General features: G+C 43.3%; 1 protein-coding gene and 1 long non-coding RNA gene across 2 annotated transcripts; both read left to right on the forward strand.

Annotated features, from left to right (window-relative positions):
* The first annotated feature begins 4,843 nt into the window (after positions 1 to 4,843).
* CDKN2AIP (CDKN2A interacting protein) lies at positions 4,844 to 9,793 on the forward strand. Its single transcript, XM_015625878.3, has 3 exons — positions 4,844 to 5,081; positions 5,178 to 5,308; positions 6,051 to 9,793. The coding sequence occupies exons 1-3, from the start codon at positions 4,858 to 4,860 to the stop codon at positions 7,688 to 7,690; spliced, it is 1,995 nt and encodes a 664-aa protein (XP_015481364.1). The 5' UTR covers positions 4,844 to 4,857; the 3' UTR covers positions 7,691 to 9,793.
* A 688-nt stretch (positions 9,794 to 10,481) lies between these two features.
* Positions 10,482 to 16,891, forward strand: LOC117244252. The gene is made up of 2 exons (XR_004496984.1): positions 10,482 to 15,751; positions 16,807 to 16,891. It is a non-coding gene; the product is annotated as an uncharacterized LOC117244252 (long non-coding RNA).
* Positions 16,892 to 19,691: the final 2,800 nt, after the last annotated feature.

The raw sequence follows: 19,691 nt of genomic DNA on the forward strand, positions 1-19,691 counted from the left end.
TAAGCAAACTGACAATGCTATTGTAGGTGCTGTTATATATTCAAAGTATAATGCATTACTAAATGCAAAATATTTAAGTTAGTAATTATTATGAATTTACCTTCATTTTCACCCTTATTTTTTATACTCTGTAATTACTCAATACATTTTTCTCAGCTAAGCAATATCAGAAGAGTGGATAATTTTGTAATCCAGAGCTGCTTAAGTAGCATAAGAATAGTTGCACAACTGTAGTGAAACAAAAACACAGATCTACTCTAGCTTCCATTGACTAACCTAGATAGTAATTAATGCTTTTCTAGCAACTAATTTATTTTATTCCAAGGATTAGTTTACTGAATAGTAATGACAGGATACTTTGGCACATGCAGACAGATCTCCCTGAAAATGCTGTCCCTTGCCCAGGTGAATTTGAATGATCTGCTCTAGCAGAACACATAACATGATATCAGGAAATGGCAAAACATCTCTTCCCCATCCTTCTTCAAGCTTCATTTCTAATAAACTTAAGACAGAGCTCTCCAGTAGTTTACTTATTACTTATAGTAGGGACCAACTTACGATGGTATTCAGGGGATTTATTGTGCCAGGCCAGTAAGATTCCACTGTTATTGCTTTTCTGTGGCAATAACTCTGAGCTCTCTTTGCATTGCATGATGTTAAGGGCACAGTTCTCATATTAAGCTGAGTAGGGAATGTCACTATATATTAACCTTAACTGCACAGAACATAATTGAACTCAATGGGACATACTGCCCTCTGTGTTTCAGAGGGACTTGACTTTGAAGAAATAATAATTCACTGGTTTATAAAGGCACAAATAAACTTATTATACAAGAAGTGCAGGTGCAATACTGTGATTTATAGACACTGGTATGATTCACCTTGAGATTTTTGTTGTATCTTGCCAAAAGCAGCTATTATCAAACCCCAAATGACTCTTAACAACACTACTATCGACATGGCATTTAGAAGTTCCTTCCCTAGTGGGAACAAAACCATCTCTTTCCTTCCAATGTTGAAAATTAAATGCACAGCATTAGCACCATCAGTGAAGTGTTTAACTTCAAAATTGCCTTTCCTGGTGAGAATGAAAATAGTACTTGTTTTGTTTTTCAAAATTAACAGCAGTGTTGTTCTCTCTTTTCTAATACACAAACTCATCAAACTGAGATACACTATGTCTCTTAGTGCTCAGAGAGTACTACATGTATACATCTATGCTTGTCTGCACACCATCCCATACTCCAGGAGTAGGATTTATCCTGTTTCCAGTGGGATTCAAGCACACAGTAATAAAGTAGAAAGACTATGACTGGAAAAAAACAGGTAGGGAAGACAAAAGGCTCATTTTTTAAAGTCATCTTTGTACCAACAAGGATACATTGATGCAACAGTAACTCCAAAGAAAATTAACCCAAAATTAAAGCATAAGGTTCCAGAAAGGTATCAGACCAGAGAAGTTGTTCACTACAACCAAAAACTGTTATGAGCCATTCTTCATGTATGCAAAACTGTTTCTGATTTTTCCCCAGCTGACACCAATATTTGTGTTCACACATATAGTCAGCGGGCAAAGAGGTGAAATGGTTCTCAGTTAATTTGTCCTCTAAAACTGGGCAGGATGTTGTTCTTTTAATCAGTTCTTTAGCCACTCTTGGACTAGATAATGTATTAAGCTCTGCAGCTCTGCTGGGCCTCCAACACTTCCTAGAACAATTATTTTGTAGGAACCCAGGACTTACAGGTGAGCCCATATAAACTTATGCACGTGGGGTGACTGGAAGCACTCGCAAAGCTTTCAGATGTGGAGTTCTACACCTGTGGTTTGGGTGTCATTAACCCACAACACCACAATATGACTTCTGGAGATCCCTCTGAGTGTATGAAATGTTCCTATCATCATCCTATGGAGACTAACTCTCTCCAGCTCCCACTCTTAACTGGTGTATGAGCAGCTCAACATGGACTAGTCCTTAGTCCACTTGGCAATTCAGATGCTTGTGGAGGAGGACAGGGCATTCTTGTATGTATTGCTTGCTCTTCTGCAAGAGTACAGACAGTTCTGCTGCAGCTACTCAGGCTTGGTTGAATTCCTGCTGTCTCCGAGAGGCAGATCTCAAGCCTGGGTCAAGTCTCAACCAGCTTCATTAGAAGGAAAACTCGTTCATTGAAGAGTGAGCAAACAGGCTGGCAGAATAGACGATCTTGGCTGAGATGCAAACTCAAACCTATGTTTGCCAAAGATTCCATTTACCCTTCCCTTCTAACGTCCGTTTGGACCATGAAGTCAAGAACTGCGATATCACAGAGGTCTAGGAGACAGGCCCACCTCACCTCTACTAAGCAGAAACCCTAATCTGACAGATCATGTCTTTCCTGTATTTGAAGCTACATTACCAGACAACCACTCATGGGATTGATACAACTAATGACTGGAAACAGATGTGGTGACTACAGTTTCTAAACTTTCTGACACTATCTTGTAACAAACCCATTGTTCCAAGACACCCACATCAGAGAGGGTACAAACTTTCTGCCCTTTTCTTCCTCTATGTGCAAACACAAAACAACAAGGAGCCTGTCAGCCCCATCCCATTCATTACTGTTCCCTTGCTCTCTGTCACTGAACTATTCTTGCCAGGATACAAGGTAACATTGTTTGGCCTAACCAGGAAAGCAAAGGAAAAGCACTTCCATTCTAGCAATAGATAAAGAGCAAAAGTACACTGGACTTCATTTTTCTGACTTCACTTCTTTAATCACCTAGTTTTTGGTCTACAGAGGTACTCTTTGTTAAACCACTACATAACCACTTCCACAAAATAAGACATCTAAGTCAGTTAAGGAGAAACACTCCTTCCTTAAATGCAATCTACCCTGTAGTTCAGTTCATGATGACATGTAGGTGTTAAAAACTGAAAAGTTAAGCAAACCCAGACTTTCAGTTCAGGAGGAAAAATCAATACAGATCTCCAGGGACAGCCCTTCAGAATTCAATTTTTTTTCCTCTTTTGCACTGATTCAGCAAGCCCTATCTTGGCAGACTGGAACTTGTGATATTTTCACAGTGTGCTTATTACTTTTTCATAGAGAATTGTTCAAATGGTTTTGAAACAAATTCTTTTGCAAACAAAAGACAGCCTACAGAGCTGCAACAGCAATTAGCTGAACCCTTTGCAGCCAGCAGTTCTCATTTAATGCTTCCTTCAAAATGCAGCAACAACCCATGTACTTGCCACTACCTTCATCCTTCCTGTCACATGTCAATGTTGTAAAACATGGAATATGTCAAGATTATTTTAAGTCAGGTTAAATCTTTGGTGCAAGCCATCAGGAAAGGAGACCTAAGCAGGAGAACAGGCAGCAGCTAGCATCCCTTAGTCAAGGACATCCAGGAATTCACAGGCTTTAAGAACATAGCAAATCAAGATGTTGATGTACATCTATGTATACATTGCTAGCTTGGCAAGTACTCAAGGTCCATGTATCCTATACCTGAACTATCCTCATTATAATATTAAAATTTGTCCCTATAGGTCAAAATACCCTGCCTAGGTGAAGACCCTGCCCCAGAGCTTGGATAGAAGTTAGCTGGGGTTACATCAATTGTATGGAAATTACTAACCAATCATAAGAGAGGGGCACCCCTTGGAAAGTAACTAATTCCAAACTTCTATGTAGCAATAACAGCACAGAAATTCTGGAGGGCATATTTGTTTTGTGGAATACCACTGGGCACCCGGGTTTGTGCAACTCTGAAATAAATATTTGCTGTCTCTCTCTTGAGTATGGAATTATTGTCCTGTTGCATATCAGGTAACAAATCTGATTGTGTGGACAACACTGAGGAGGAAAGCGGGAAAGGGCCTGAGGGTCCTTTTCCTTTCACCAGTGGAAGAGGATCTGGGGGTGCTGATTGAACACGAGCCAGCAATACATGAGCCAACATTTTTCCCAGGTGGCCAAGAAGACCAGTGGCATCCTGGCCTGGATCAGAAATAGTGTAGCCAGCAGGAATAGGGAAAGGATTGTCCCTTGGTACTCAGCACTGGTGAAGCTACACCTCAACTGCTGGGTCCAGTTGTGGGCCACTCAGTTGAGGAAGGACATTGAGGTGGTGGAGCAAGGCCACAGGAGTGAAATGAAGCTGGTGAAGGGTCTGGAGCACAAGTGCTACCAGGAGTGGCTGAGGGAGCTGGGGTTGTTTAGCCAGGAGGGCCAGGGGAGACCTTATCACTCTCTACAACTACATGAAAGGAGGCTGTAGCCAGGTAGAGATCGGCCTCTTCTGCCAGGCAATCAGTGACTGGGTTAAAGGACACAGTCTTAAGCTGCGTCGTGGGACGCTTAGGCAGGACATTAGGAGGAGTGTCTTCACACAAAAGGTTACCGAGCACTGGAACAGGCTCCTCGGGAAGGCGGTAGAGTCCCCATCCCTGGAGGTGTTCAAAGGAAGACTGGACGTGGCACTCAGTTCAGTGGTCTGACTGACAAAGTGGTGTTCGGCCAGAGGTTGGAGTCCATGATTTCAGAGGACTTTTCCAACCTAAGTGATTCTGTGGTAAAACGCCAACTGACCCCCACGAACTCCGACCTCAGCAAGCCTGGAAGAATCAAACCGTACCACAGAACTTTCACCAGTAACAATGCAGTTATTGTAGCCGTGCCCAGAGCACCGCTTTTCCCCCAGCACCCCGCGATGTGCGGGCGGAACGCGGCAGCTCGGAGACAGCGCCAAGGCCTGAGGCGGGCTCTCGGCTTCCCGTCCCGCCCCGCCCGGCCCGGCGGATGTGAGCTCACAGCGCGCCGGGCGGAAGCAGCGGGGCGGGTGTTTCCGCGGCGGCGGCGGCGGCGATGGCGGGGAAGGCGGCGGCGGGCGAGCCCCTGGGGCGGACGGCGGAAGAGGCGGCCTGGGCAGAGACGCTGCGCGGGGCCTGCGAGCCTGAACACCACTGGCGGTACCGCCGGGAGTTCCTGCTGCGCAACGTTGGGGAGCTGCCGGCGGCGGGCAGCGCCCAGCTGCAGCGCCTGGTGTCCCTCTCCATGGTGTGGGCCAACCACGTCTTCCTGGGATGCCGGTGAGTTCAACGGGACGCGCCGGGGGACGGGGGGGACGGCGCGGCGCGACCGTCTGACGAGGCCCCTTCCCTCCTTTGCTCTTGTCGCCCCTCCAGGTACCCGCCGCAGGTCATGGAGAAGGCGCTGGAAATGGCCGAAGGCATCCAAGTGACCAACGCGCCTGTCCGCACCACGAGAGACGAACTGGTTGCCAAGGTGAAGAAAAGAGGCATATCAAGTAGCAATGGTTAGCAGATCATAGCTGTGACAATACATAGGAGTCTAGAGAATGCTTGTTTCTGAATGTTCTCGGTTTGCCTCGGGCTTAGAAAGTAGTCGAAATAGTTTACTTTTTAAACTCCCGTTCGTAGTTTCCTCTCTCTGTGCTATTATTTTTCTAATATAATGTCTCTAAAATGGACATAATGCATACATAGTCCTTTGGTAATATAGAGCTGCTGTTTTGAATTGCTACAATTGGTGCACTTTAATCTGATAATTTGTGTGTTGCGATGTGGGCTGCTGTGCTCCAGCTTAAATACGTTCTTGTTACTTTGCCTTTGTTACCAGTTAGGTGTTGTTGCTGTGTAAGAAACTGAGTTTCTTGAAGTAATTCTCAAGAGTAATGTTTTAAAGATGTTTTGTGATATTAATAGGCAAAATACACTTTTTTATTTTTAAGTCAGATAGCCCATTTAATGTATGTTGGCCAGTTCTGGTTTGGACTTCAAGAATAGAAATACATACTTGCCTATGGGTCCAAACCAGCATCTGAAATATCTCATGACTATTTTCCGTATTTTGTCCAAAAACCCCAAAAATCTGAAGTAGTAGGTTAATAATTGAAATGACTGTTTGAGGTGCATTGCTAATAAATGCCCCTTAAATTCACAGAGAATATTGCTATAAGGTTTTTGATGATTTCTTTCTGTGTAGGTATTTTATAGTGCAGAAATCAAAGAGGATCACGTATTTTACTTGTTTTGCAGAAGGGGTAGAAGAGCCCTGCAAGAGACAAGCTGTTGAGAAAAGCAGAGATTCTAAAGATGCTGGAAAGGATGTGAAAACAACCAAGGCAGAAGGAGTGAAGGAAACAGAGAGCACCTTACCCAAAAAGCAGGAAAAAGGTACTAGCAAAGATCCAAAAAATTCCCAGTCAACTTGCAGTTCAGATCAAGAAATGGTCATAGTCTCAGACATAGAAACAGAAGGAAAACCTGCTAATGCTGAAAGTACTGCTGAGCAAAAGCCACCTTCTTCTGAAAAAGAGCCAGGAAAGAAGCCTTGCTCAAGCCCACCTAAGGAAAGCAAGTGTGAAAATGTGCCATCACCTGAAAAGAAAACTTCAGTGAGTGCAGCACCACTGGCTGCTGAGAGCACCCCTCAGCCAGATGCGGTGGTGGCAGCACTTCCACCAGCTGCCAAGAGCACTCCACAGGCAGCTGTAGTGCCATCAGCCTCCAAGAGCACCCCACAGGCAGCAGCAGTGCCAGCAGCTGCCAAGAGCACCCCACAGGCAGCAGCAGTGCCAGCAGCNGCAGCTGCCAAGAGCACCCCACAGGCAGCAGCAGTGCCAGCAGCAGTGCCAGTGACCGCCAAGAGCACCCCACAGGCAGCAGCAGTGCCAGCAGCAGTGCCACCAGCTGCCAAGAGCACCCCACAGGCAACAGCAGCAGCAGCAGCAGTGCCACTGACCACCAAGAGCACCCCACAGGTGCCAGCAGTGCCACCAACCACCAAGAGCACCCCTCAAACAAGTGCTGCATTGCTGTCTTCCAAAACCCAAGTGAATGCCCCAGCATCAGTGTCCAAGAGTGGTGCTCAGGTGAGCAGCTCCCTGCTTCTGGCCCCCAAGAGTGGCACTCAGGTGGGCACCTCGCTGCTACTGGCCTCCAAGGGCCCGGCTAAGGTGGGCTCCCCGCTCCTGGCCTCTAAGAGCAGTGCGGAGGTGGCCGCCTCGTTGCTGGCCGCTCGGAGTGGTGCGCAGCCGGGATCCTCACTGCTCGCTTCCAAGAGCAGTGCTCAGGTGGCGGCTTCGCTGCTGGCTGCTCGGAGCGGAGCTCAGCAAGGGCCCTCCCGGGGTGGAGCTCAGGCAGGCGCTTCCCTGCTGGCCTCCAAGAGTGGCTCGCAGGCAGGTGAAAGCCCCGCGAAGGCTTTGTGCAAACCACTAACTAGCGAAGATGCTAAGGAAAGACAACCTTTTTTCAACAGACTCTACAAAGCTGTAGCCTGGAAACTGGTTGCTGTTGGAGGCTTCAGTCCTAATGTGAATCATGCAGAACTTCTAAATTCATCTATTCAGTCCGTAAAAGCTACATTAGATGTTGCTTTTGTTCCTCTGAAGGAACTTGCAGACTTGCCTCAAAATAAAAGCTCACTAGAAAATATAGTTTGTGAACTGAGGTGCAAGTCTGTCTACTTGGGTACTGGCTGTGGTAAAAGTATGGAAAATGCCAAAGCAGTGGCTTCAAGAGAAGCTTTAAAATTATTCCTCAAGAAGAAAGTTATTGTGAAGATATGTAAAAGAAAATACAAAGGTAGTGAAATTGAAGATTTGGTGCTTCTGGATGAAGAGTCAAAACCTTCAAATTTGCCTCCAGCTTTAAGAAACCCTCGTGAGATCTTGTAGGGGAGAATCACTGTTTGTACTGTGTATAGTATTTCAACACAAGGACTGAAGGTTAATTTTGTACTTTGAAAATGTAGGCTTCCAGATATTTTGTATTTCTTTCTCAGTTTTGCAAGACAATGATAGCTCTTTCACTTGGTAGCAATTGTATAAAACTTGTTAGAGATAACAAGTGCACATTTAAAGGTATTGCCTTAATATACAGCACACTAGTGTGCTGTTGTATTTGCAAAATAGTCTACCTAACTCTTCTATTTTTAATTAAACTATTAAGGTACAATTTGCTGTTTAAAACCTGATGTTTTTGTAATTCTTACAATTTGATGGTAGTGTGCTCAATTGTCTACCATATCTTTTCTAGGCTCATAGAAGTGTGTACATAGGGACCATAATACTTGAATAATTGAAAGTTGTTTAAAAATTTCAGTCAAAAAGTTGAATCCTCTGTTTCAGGCTTGTTGCTCATAATGTTCACTGTTGCTCATACTAGGAGAAAAAGTAGTTGGTTGACTATTTTTATGGGATGTTTTCATAACACTTGCAATGTAAGCGACATCCTGATCCCATTTAACATTATACTATCAGGGTAGAGCCCATTTAATATCACATTGGAAAATTAGCTATTAGCAGTCAAATCACAGCTATTTTGCCCACCAAAACTGTAAATTAAGATTTAATTTATATGGTGAAGTATAATTTACAGTTTCATTTGGTATTTTTTTTTCCAAATGAACATGGATTTCTATACTAAGTATATTTTGACTGCTACTAAAACAATAAAACCTCTGTGATAAGCTTTTATAGTATTTTGATTTTGGCTACTAAATATTCCAGCCATTTCAATAACACTGCAACACTTTCAGTAAAGTGAGTGGCTTCAAGGTGTAATCCCACAAGGATGAGGTGGTTTCCTTAGATGTGTAGCTGAAATATTGTAAAACTGATAGAGGAGATCTGTAGAATATCAATTTCTACTTTTGTAACACCAAGGTAAGCAAAATGAAAATGCTGTTGTCTGCTGGAGACAGTGAGTGTATTGTAAAGCATTCATTCTAATCAAGCCCTTCCTTTGCTACATTTTACTCCCTGTACAGAATAGTTTGAGGCAAAGAAAGTGGGAGATTACCTTTTATTTTCAATGTTGCTGAAGTACCTGCACAAACTGCATGTTTTGGTATATTGGATAATGACATGTAATTGTAAAAACATAATGTCTTCAGTGCTATTTTGAATTAATCTTGTCCTATTACCGTAGTTAGCATCATTTAGTGGTGTCCTTACATTTGACTGACAGATCCATTAATCAAGTACTAAAGGAATGAATAGGAATTTCTGGGATCTCAGTAGTACATACGTCCACTTCCAGTTATTTTGTAATTTTGGGAGTAAACCACAGTGGTGTTTATGCTGTACCCTACGAGCTTTTGAACAGCAGTGGCTGTCCAGTCCATAGCACGAGAAGCCTGCGAGGCGCTCACACTTCCCGATGGTTGCTTGAGAACTTCCTCCACCTGACCCCTGTGCTTCTGTGCCCTCGGTAGTCCTTCGCCCTAGTTAGATTTCTCAGGAGTTCCCCCTTGGCATTCCTGGAGCACCACCCGGCGTTTGGAATGCAGAGTGCTAAATTGCTAATTAGTGCAAGAATTGGTGTCTGCTTCTAGCGCAGGGCAGGCTTCATGCTGTGCTTAGGAGCGGTGGTATTCATGACGGGAAGTGTGAGATCTGTTTTCAAGTCCTTACCCTGTTCAGGTAGACGGACACACATAAGAACTGTGCTTGTGGGACAGGAGTTGTATCCAGTGCCCTCTGTAGTACAGCTTTCTTTGCTGTTAGTTTGGTCATCTCCAGATCTCTGTTTCAGAATTGCAGCACGTGTTGTAATGTGAAAACCTGTGTTTCTCGTCTGTAAAGCAAAGCTCTCAGTATTCACTGACCTCAAGGGGCTGTTAGGGCAATTGTGTTAAAAGGCTGAGGTGCTAGATGCCTTTTTTTAAAGACCTGACTTAGGATTACTTTCTAAAAAATTTTTAATGTTATTCCTCTTTGATGTTTGGTTGTGAATCATTAAAGAACAAGTCTGTAGCTACTCTTAATAGAAACTAAGACCTGAAGCGTTGTTATTTTTATTTCACATTCTGCATGGAAAGCAACTCAATACAAGGATTCACATACAAGTGAATAAGCACTATTCAAGTATTTGAATGAGAATTCATTAACATTTCATTTGCCCTGGAGGAAGGCAGAAAGAAAGAAAGAAATTGAGAGAACTGGCTGTGGCAAGAAATGTTTGTGCAGTCCTGTCAGTTGTAAAATTGCTGTGCCTCTCCTCCAGGTACCGTCCTGGTCTCCAGTGACTGGGCTGCTGGTCTTTACCTATCAGACCCCGCTGACGAGGGCCATGGAGAACACCTGCACTTACACTGTAGGCGTGCAGAGTTGGCTCAGGGGGACAATGCAAACCAACCAACCGAAAGGAAAACTGACCCCGTTTTTTCTACGGAAGTGTAGGAAATCGCAGCCATCAGAAAGTGACTCTCGTTTCCTCCGGGGGACTGCTAGCACAGCCTGGCACGCACGGCAGAGTCCTTGCGGACAGCCGCCCGCTGGTTGCCGTTAGCAGCTGTCGGGTGAGCACCAGTGCGGGTTTATCGCCCGCCGCTCCTGCTGCAGCCTGCGGGCGCCGCGGCGGCCTCAGCGAGGCGGCCGCAGCCGCGGCCACAAGGCGAGGCTGGCGCGCCCGCCCGGCTCGGGGCGGGGCCGAGGTGCTCTATTTGCATAGCGTGTTCCCAGGGCCGCTCCGTGCCACCGCGGCCGCCTTCCGCGGCCTCCCGGGGCCGCGGCGCCCCTCGGGGGGCGGCAAGGCCGCCTGATGGTTGTGCATCGCCTGCGGAAGCCAGAAGGGAGGCAAACCCTCTAGCAAAGAGGTACTCGCCCTGTCCTAGAAGTTGTCCTATCTGTTGATGTTTATATACCGTTGTCGGCCGATAACGGAAGCCGGGATGTTCTGAAGACCTGCTCGCTAGGCCACGCACGGAGGACGTTGGTTCCTCATGGGCCACGGGCCCGCCTAGGGGAAAGTCCCCGGACCGCCGGCAGAGAGTGCCGGGCGCTACCGCGCCCCCGCCCGCTGCCGCCTCACGCCTTCCTCCGCCGAGACGCCCCCGGGCCGAGCGGGTGAGCGCGGGGTGGGCTCTCGTCACGGCCACAGATACGCAGGTAGCGCGGCAGGCGCGCCAACAGAACGGGGCTCACTCTCAGGCCATCCTCTTTTGCCGGGCGGGGGCTCCGCAGCGGCGCATCCCGCGGGACACTCACGGCCCGGTGGTGCCTCCCCGGCGCGGCACAGCTCTGCGCGGGCACGGCAAAGCCTGTGCGGGGACACGCTGCTTCCCCGGCAGTGGCGTGCTGGACAAGCGGCCCCGGCCCCTCGGTGCTCATACCCGCTGGACTTCTGGCGCCTCTTGGCGTGCAGGATCATTAAGGTTGGAAAAGACCATCGACCATTGAGATCATCGACTCCAACCTTTGACCAGACACCATCTTGTCAACCAGACTATGGCACTAAGTGCCATGTCGTCTTTTCTTGAACACCTTCAGGGACAATGGCTCCACCACCTCCCCGGGCAGCCTGTTCCAATGCTTGGCAATCCCTCCCATTGTCCAACGTGAGCACATTCAATCGGAGAGGCACTTCGGACGGAGCACTTACCTGCCCGAAAAGGCTTTCCCTCCTTCCCAGCTCGAGGAAATAGCAAGAGGCCAGATGGCAGTACTCTGCTGCGAGCACTTGCACCACACAGAAGTTCATGGTGCACCAGCACGGGAGGCTTCGGTGGGTGTCTGGGCGTCGGCACAAACACTGACACAGCACCGAGAACAAACCACACTCTTCAGCACCGCGGCCACTTACCAGGCTGTGCTGTGCGGGGCATACCTACCCCTGGCATCCCCTGCTCCGCCTTCTCTGCAGGGAAGGCCAATGCGTGCCTCCAGTGGTTTTTGCCCACTTTAATTAGATTCTCATGCTTAAACTCCCAGGTACTAACTATGCAAGATGCTGCTGCCTTGCTGATAAACTGAACTAATTTCATAGGCAGTACCACTTTTGCCTCTAGTATGTCAAGCACATAGCACATCATCATGGTCAGCTGGAATAAAGCCCTCTGCTGCACTACAGTCATGTCTGCATATAAAACATGACAGAAGAGCACTGGCAGAGATCCCCAAAATGACATAAAATTCGGGCATCTCAGACCCAAAATCAATGGTTTATTACCTTACCCAAACTATCTTTGTCACTTTACCCTAAAAGCTCACAAGTGGCCCAGAGACAATGCTTCCTTCTGGTTCATTCCATCTCGATGTGTTTGAAGTTCCTGTGGCAAGCCCAGGTCTGCTAAATGATGTCTTTCTCTTTGGTTGAGCATCAAACCTGTGGCCTATATGCAGGCACAGGACAGTTTGCAAAGTTAGTTTAGTTTTAGTTTCAGTTCAGTTAGTTTTCCACACCTGCTGTTCCTCTTCCAGCAATATCCTTATGGTGACCCCTTTCCAGCCATGTCAGAGCCCACACTAGGCAGAGGAGACAAGTGTGCAGAGCAGGGAGCACCTCTGCAGAACTAGTGGTGGCAGCTCTGACTGCCTCACATGAGAGCCCTGAAAGGGTGTGCAAGGGGCTCAGAAACCACCTGGCTTGAGCTGTTATTTTGATTGCTGTCTTAGCAACTTGAACTACTCATCTTTGTTTTCTCCTGTGATCCTGCATGGAATCACCTGTACATCTATGGGGAAAGAGAGATTTCAAATTAAAATGCTGTCAAAGAACCCATCCCCAAAGAAACAACTAAACTGGGGCACAGCTCTATGAAGTCTTGTTTTTTTGGCTGAGAAATTGTGATGAAATCTCAGTGTCCCAGTTTCAACTACTAAAAGGATATATCTAAAGCTCTGTGAAGCACCTGCTACAAAGGCTGAAGACCACAGTTAAGCTAGTGGAGACAAGCTGAAGCTTGTGCAGTGACTGATGTGTGCTTGTTTTTCTTTCTTGGCCCTAAAATTGCACTATAGCACCTTAATGACTTGAACTGGTTCTGTGCATGTGTGAACAAAATGGTTTCACCTGTAGGTAATGGTAAATGTTGGTGTTCAAATTTGTTAGTAGGAGAGAATACATCAAACATCAAACTTCTCTTGCCTATAGGCTAAACTAAGCTGACACAACATGGTCTAGTGGTAGATGCTGTGGGGAAAAAGAATTTTGTTGCTGTCCCTCTTTCACTGGGCAAATCTGTCCCCGAGCTTGTAAGTTGCAAAATATAGAGAAAATAAAAGCAATATCTGTACTTTTAAAGTTTTTCTTTCAGCTAGATGTTAATTTTTTGCTATGTTTTTGCATAATGTATAATATGCCATGCTCTTTGTTCAGGTAACAACAATTAACTTGACTATGTGTATGTGCCTTCTAGATGGTTCTGTTAGTTGCCACTTCCACAGCAAATGTACTGCCATTAGGTAGGTTAAGCATTTTTAAGAAAATGCTGCCATTAAATCTGCTGTCAGGATGCCTCAATTTTTAGTCTGTGATTAATTAACATTCACTCACAGATGGGCATTTAGGAATACAGGTTTTATGTTGATACCTGGTAACAATTTCAAATACGTTGTAGACTAATTATGAAAATCGTGCATGATAATTTCTGAGCACTACTGCCTGTTCCTAAGGTAATGGAAGAGTGAGTGACAGTGGTTACCACCAATGTATTTTCCTCCTCTGGTAACATTCCTGCAACTAAAAAAGTATCATTCAGCTCCAACATCTGAGCCTGTAGCCCTTTAAAGTTTTCATTGCTACTGGTGGTCAAGTAACATTAACTGTTAAGCCCAAGTGGGCTGCAAAAGGAGCTTTCTTTTCAATATGAATATAGAGATTAATCACATTGGGCAAAAGATATTATGTCACTAGTAAGAAAACTGACCAATGGATTTATTAAATCCTCTGATGTTTTACATTTTACATTTCAAATCTTTCCGCCTGGAGAAGAGAGAGCTGAGAGAGGATTTTATCAATGTCCTTAAGTATCCAAAGGAAGGGTGTCAAGAGGATGGAGCCAGGCTCTTCTAGGTGGTACCAAGAAATAGGACAAGAGTCAATATGCAGAAATGGATATATAGGAAGTCCCACCTGAATATGAGGAAGAACTTCTTTGCTGTGTAGGTAACCAAACATTGGAACAGATCGCCCAGAGAAGCTGTAGAGCCTCCATCTCTAGAGGGGTTCAAAAGCTGTCTGGACACAATCTGTGCAATGTGCTCTAGGTGACCCAGCCTGAGCAGGGAAATTGGACCAGATGACTCACTGTGGTCCCTTCCAGCCTCACCTATTCTGTTAATTTAACTGCAGCTAAGTTCTATATTCAGTCAGATGTTGCCTATATTTTGACAGCAATCTTCCAGCCTAAAGCCTCCTTTAGTTTGGAGTAAATACCACATTTCTCATTATTTTGAAGAAGAGGATGTTTGAGAGGCAGGAATCTATTCATATTGTTTAACCATTAATTTTTCTCACAATTACAACTGAATAATAAAACAAATGTAAACTCTGTCTGTTCTTGGGAAAAAAACAAACAAAAACCTGTACATTGGTCATATCCTAATAGCAAAGGACAATACTACTTTTTGGTAACTCAGAATAAGTGAGTACTGAAAAATTTGCTTAGCAGAAGCGCTACTAGAAAACCCCTAATGTGGGTGAATTGGTGCTACAGGGTTATTTTGAAGATATGAAATTACTCTCTGGTGCTATTTGTGGTGATTTTTCAGTTGCACTAGAAATTAATTATTTTTACTAGGCTAGGATAAGCAGGTTCCAAAGGAGAAAAAAACCCACACTAGCAGGGAAATAAAATGAGGCTTCCTCCTGTTTGTTGCAGAGTTTTAATGAGGAATGCCAAAACTCTGTCCAAGTTTTCAGGGGAACTCTGAATTTCATAAATAGTAATCATAAGCATGTAATTACCCCATTTTCGCATACCGAGTGGAATTCATTTCACTGACATCTGTGACAAGAGACCTGGGCTCCCCTTACAGTCAATGAAGACATTTTTAGAGCAAGACCTATTTATATTAAGATTCTCTCTCATTCCACATATTTAGCTGGATGACTCCCACCTTCATTTCCTGAGCTAGAAAGAAAAAATAACAGCTGCATATGGGAGAATATTATGAATGTCTTGAACTATCAATGATTGAAACTTTCTGCAGGTACACTGCCCACCCTCATTTCATAACCTTGATTACAGGGGTGCACTTGTGTACTCACAAAAGGAAGAAGTAAGAATGTGTTTTTCACATGACCTATGCTGAGAAGCAAAATCACAGAAATGCAGCATCCATGTCGGTAGGTACCTCAGGTAAGAACACACCAAAATCCTTTCTTTATTGTGTGCAAAAGGGTCTTGGTTCTTTTCCCTTAAATTCATGTGGATTCTTCCATTTATTAGGGTGGAAGAGGATCAGGTTCAAGGCTGAGGTAAAACAAGCAAGACAGTTGTTACCTTTGCAGTAAGATTACCTTGTTACCATTTCTAACTTGGCTTCCCTAAACATCATCTGCATGCCTTCCGAGGTTTTTCGCATGGTGATTGGTTCTAGAGCTGGAAACCAAAACCACTGATCATTTCTGCTTTATAATAGTAGCTGAGGAAGAAGAGTTACTGTGTGAAAGCAGTTTCCTGGAGAATGGCAGGGAAGTGTTATTTTGGACACAAGTGGACAGATCCATGTTGTAAATGACAGGAAATTATCCATGTGGTGCTATCATTGCAGTGACCAGATGCTGCCCCTCAGCTGATCAGCAGTGGCCTCTCCTCTAAGGAGCTGCAGTTCCTATGCCAGCCAAGCATGCTCCATAGCACCTGTGAGAAGCAGGTAGTGTCCAGCTTCTGCTGATTTCCAGAGGACATTCCAAACAGAGCTGATAGCCTCAAAAAGGAGCAGTGTGGCTCTACTCAAAACGAAGTGACAGCGTGTCAGTATGTTCTGATGAACGCAATGAAGTCAAACGTAAGTGAATTTCTTAACACATCGTGCCTTGGGCCTAACAATTTCTCAAAACGCTTTTTGCTGTGGCATTAGAGCATGGAAACTGAATGTGAAGAACGATAAAAAATAAATAAAGTTATTACAAAATAAAACACAGAGTAAACTTAGTCTGCATTTTTTACTCCCTTTTTCAGTCTGCTCATGGTGAAATAAGCAGAATCTATCTGCTTAAAGAAAACATTGAGCAGGATATTGTGGCTGCCTGTGTTAATACAAGCCAACTGGTTACTAAGTTGGGTTCAGGAAGGGATTTTATTTTATAGCATATTGGCATAAAACAGAGTAGATGTTGTAGATGAGGAACAATATACATCTCGTGGTAAGTGTGGGATATTTATTACCTGGTACTGGAAAGCTCTTTGTAACAGTTGAGGATAAAGCTAACAGGGAAAAAAGCAGATACTAGTATTTTCAGGAAATCTATAGTTTATCATCTTATTGAAATGCTCTGATCTCAGTCCATGTCTTAAGTATTCTACACTTCTGTAAATGAAAGAGAAAAATAGTAATAGTTGAATTCATATGATTTGTATTCTACCAGATAAATCAAGCCTAATTTTTAAGGAAAACAAAAAGCAATGTGTGGCATCACAGGAAGTTTTTTGGATGACATGATGTTAGAGAAGCTTTTGAGAATAGCTTACCTGGTCCAACATAGTAGTATCTCTGGCAAGGATAGCCTCTTCCCAGAATATTGCCTGTACAAAACTCTGCTATGGCCTACAGCTTCCTTCAGCTGACTCTTAAGAAGCCCATACGGCTTGTACTCATTCTTTTTTTAATGTGTTTATTTTTGTGGTATCTTGGATGATTCTTCATTCATTTAATCCCATAGAAGCCAGAGAAACATTTCTGACAAGAAATACATATAATCAAAAATCAGTTATTTTGCTTAAAAGAAGGACCCTGTTGTCATCCTTCGAGCATTTCTACTAAATGCTAAGAAGGTCTTTCACAATTACAGCCCCCCATGGACTTGTCCTCGTCAATAATGCTGCTTTTTCTTTTTTCCACAGCCTGAAACACTTCCTGGGTTATCAATAGAAAGCAAGAAGAAAAAAAAAACAACCCCAAGCCAAACAAAAACACACAAACCAAAAAGAATCCAACAAAAAAACCCCAAACAAAGCAAAACAAACAAACAAACAACACAAAACCCCAAACCAAAATAAAAAACCCCTAACCAACTTGTGTATTACTATGTGAAACAGGACAGAAATCATCTGTGTTTTGAGGATGTAAAATCAAGATGATGAAAGATGAGAGGTGAAACTTCAATTGGGGAAATTACTAGTTGAATTAAATCTCTGGTAATATTTTTACTGTAGTAAAGTCTGTAATATAATGAAATAATCTTTCACAAAAAGAAGGGGAATACTCTGGTTGGGACTTTAAAAACCTACACTGATAAATTATAAAGAAACAACAACAGTTGGGATCTATTCTCCATAAAAACTGGGATTAGTTTAGAGATATATAAATAAATCTAAATAAACTGGGTATAGAACCTCTTTATATTCCTTACCCTTGCTGGACAACTACGGAGATATGTTTGATGTAATACACCCTAATACCACATCCCTGTGTATGTCAACCTCAATCTGACAGTTTCCCACTTAGCAGAGAGGGTTGGTGGAAACGGATGATCCTTCTGCCTGTTCATCTCTACAGTTAGCAAGGTTTTGCTCTACCATGCCTCTTCCTATCTCCAGATTATTCTCACATACAGACAGTGAAAGAAGGGGCATAGTTGGATTTGTGAACTATCTATTAACCTGAAAACTTCAGCCCGATACATCAAAATTCTCCTGAGCTTGCTCCTAGCCATTTTGAGGCATGAGCAAAGCAGAGAATTCAGTTTATTCTTCTTGCTTTCCTTTTCCCTGAGGCTTCAATCATGCAGCAAGCTAACCCGCCTTTTTCCTAGGGAAATCTGGTCCAGTGCCATTGCTGCGTTCTTAAGGTTCCTCAAACTTTCAATTTTTATTTTAGTGTTTGAAAGCAGCAAACAACACTTAAATTCAGAAATCACTAACTGTTCTCTGTTGTACCTTAAATACTGTTCCCCCATAGTGACAAACAGCAAGCCTTTAGCACAGAAACCACTTGTAACAAATATTATGAATTATTTTCTTGGCTATTTCTTTACTGACAGTGCATGCATAGTTTCTTGTGAGAAAGAAAAAAAAAGATTATGCCAAAATGTTGGGTTTAAATTCATACTTAATAGTAATTGACATTTAATTTTAAATAACATGTTAATTTTGAATTAACTTTTCTGGTTTATTTTTTCTGCTCTGTAGGGGAATCTCCTATTTCTTAGCTTTATTTCTTCATGAGATGGCAGAATGTTACTCCTATTCAAACTTATTCTAAGCAGAAACACATTCCCTCAAAAGACCCAGCACCTTTCTCAAGAATATTGTATCATTTATATTAATCCAGGTCCTTTTCACTGTCATACAGATAGTGCTTTTTGCCTGTACATTAAGTATTATCTGTTAATATTAGATAAAAAATTTTGATCTTCTGTTACCTCAGTTACTCATAAATGACAGCAATGAACACTACACAGTAAACTTTCAGTGAGTTAGTGCTGATGGTAACTAGGTTATGGCTACTTCCTAAATCTATTTGTGCAAAAATGAGACAAGTAGTGAAAAATTATCTGAGGCTTCATTAACCTCCGTTGTAACAGTGCACAAAAAAAAAAAAAAAGAAAAAAAAAAAGGCAGCTAGTTTTACAGGTGTTACACTGTAAATTAAAACTGATTTTAAGATGAAGGCGCCCTCCTAAGAACATGAACAAACAGAATTACAGACTTCCTGTTTTTTTGGCCAAAGTGACATCAGTGTAGTGAAGGATGTTTTGAAAGTATTGCCTACAACTTTGTTTTCATTCATTTTTATGACCTTGCCAACACATTGCTGACTTGGGCAAAGCTGACTGACTGCAGCTACAATTACTCAACAGCCTGGACATAGACATATGAAACTCCCTGCCATGTAGAACACACGTTCAGTGGCTGTGTGACTTGGAAGTTAGGAACGTTTAAATAGTTCTGTGAACTAAGGTCTTAAGAAAATAACACTTGCAGACTGCCATCATGTGAGACACATTTTCCTGTAGGACTAGCCCTGGAGCTATTTGGTGCAGACCACACAGAGACAGAATCACAGGAAAAAAGGCATCTGGATGGGATCCTTGGGAGGCGACCAAAGCAGAGCCAGCTTCACAGCCAGATCGGTTGTGTCAGGCCTCATCCAGGGAGGCTCAAAAAATATCCAAGGATGGAGATTATGCAACTTCTCTGTGCAACCTGTGATACTGCTTCACCACTACTCCGGGTCCATAAATGCTATCTACAAGATTAGTATGGGTACTCTTGTAGTGCTGGCTACTTAACTAGATGTAAGAATGTAAGACAGAAGAGGGTCTGGGAATGTGAATTTATTTCTTTTCAATTTCATTCCTGAATTCAATCATCTCTGATTGTTTTTTGTGTTTGCTACATTTAGCATATGCATTTTCTCTGGTTTTTTTTTTTTGGTTTTTTTTTTAATGCCTAAAATATAAACAAAACAGTGCAAAATATACAGGTTTCCTCAGGGTGTTTCAAGACTCAACAAAATTAATTTTCTTTTCCTGATGCTTATCAATTATTATTCATGAAGTAAAGACCTGAAAAATGTCTCAAAGAGAAGTGGAGATGAAATCTCGACATTTTAGTATATACACAAAAAGTATAATATTTGTTTCCTTCTATAATTGTTGTGGCCAAGATTTGATACAATCTCTGCCGCGGGCATGGGAAAGAGAGGATACTCTCAAATTTTGAAGATTTGCTGTTTGGCGAGTGGGTTTTAAAAGGCCAAAGTTTCGTTGATCTTTTATTTAAAG

Source organism: Parus major, chromosome 4, assembly GCF_001522545.3.
Source record: "Parus major isolate Abel chromosome 4, Parus_major1.1, whole genome shotgun sequence".
Lineage (NCBI taxonomy): Eukaryota > Metazoa > Chordata > Aves > Passeriformes > Paridae > Parus > Parus major.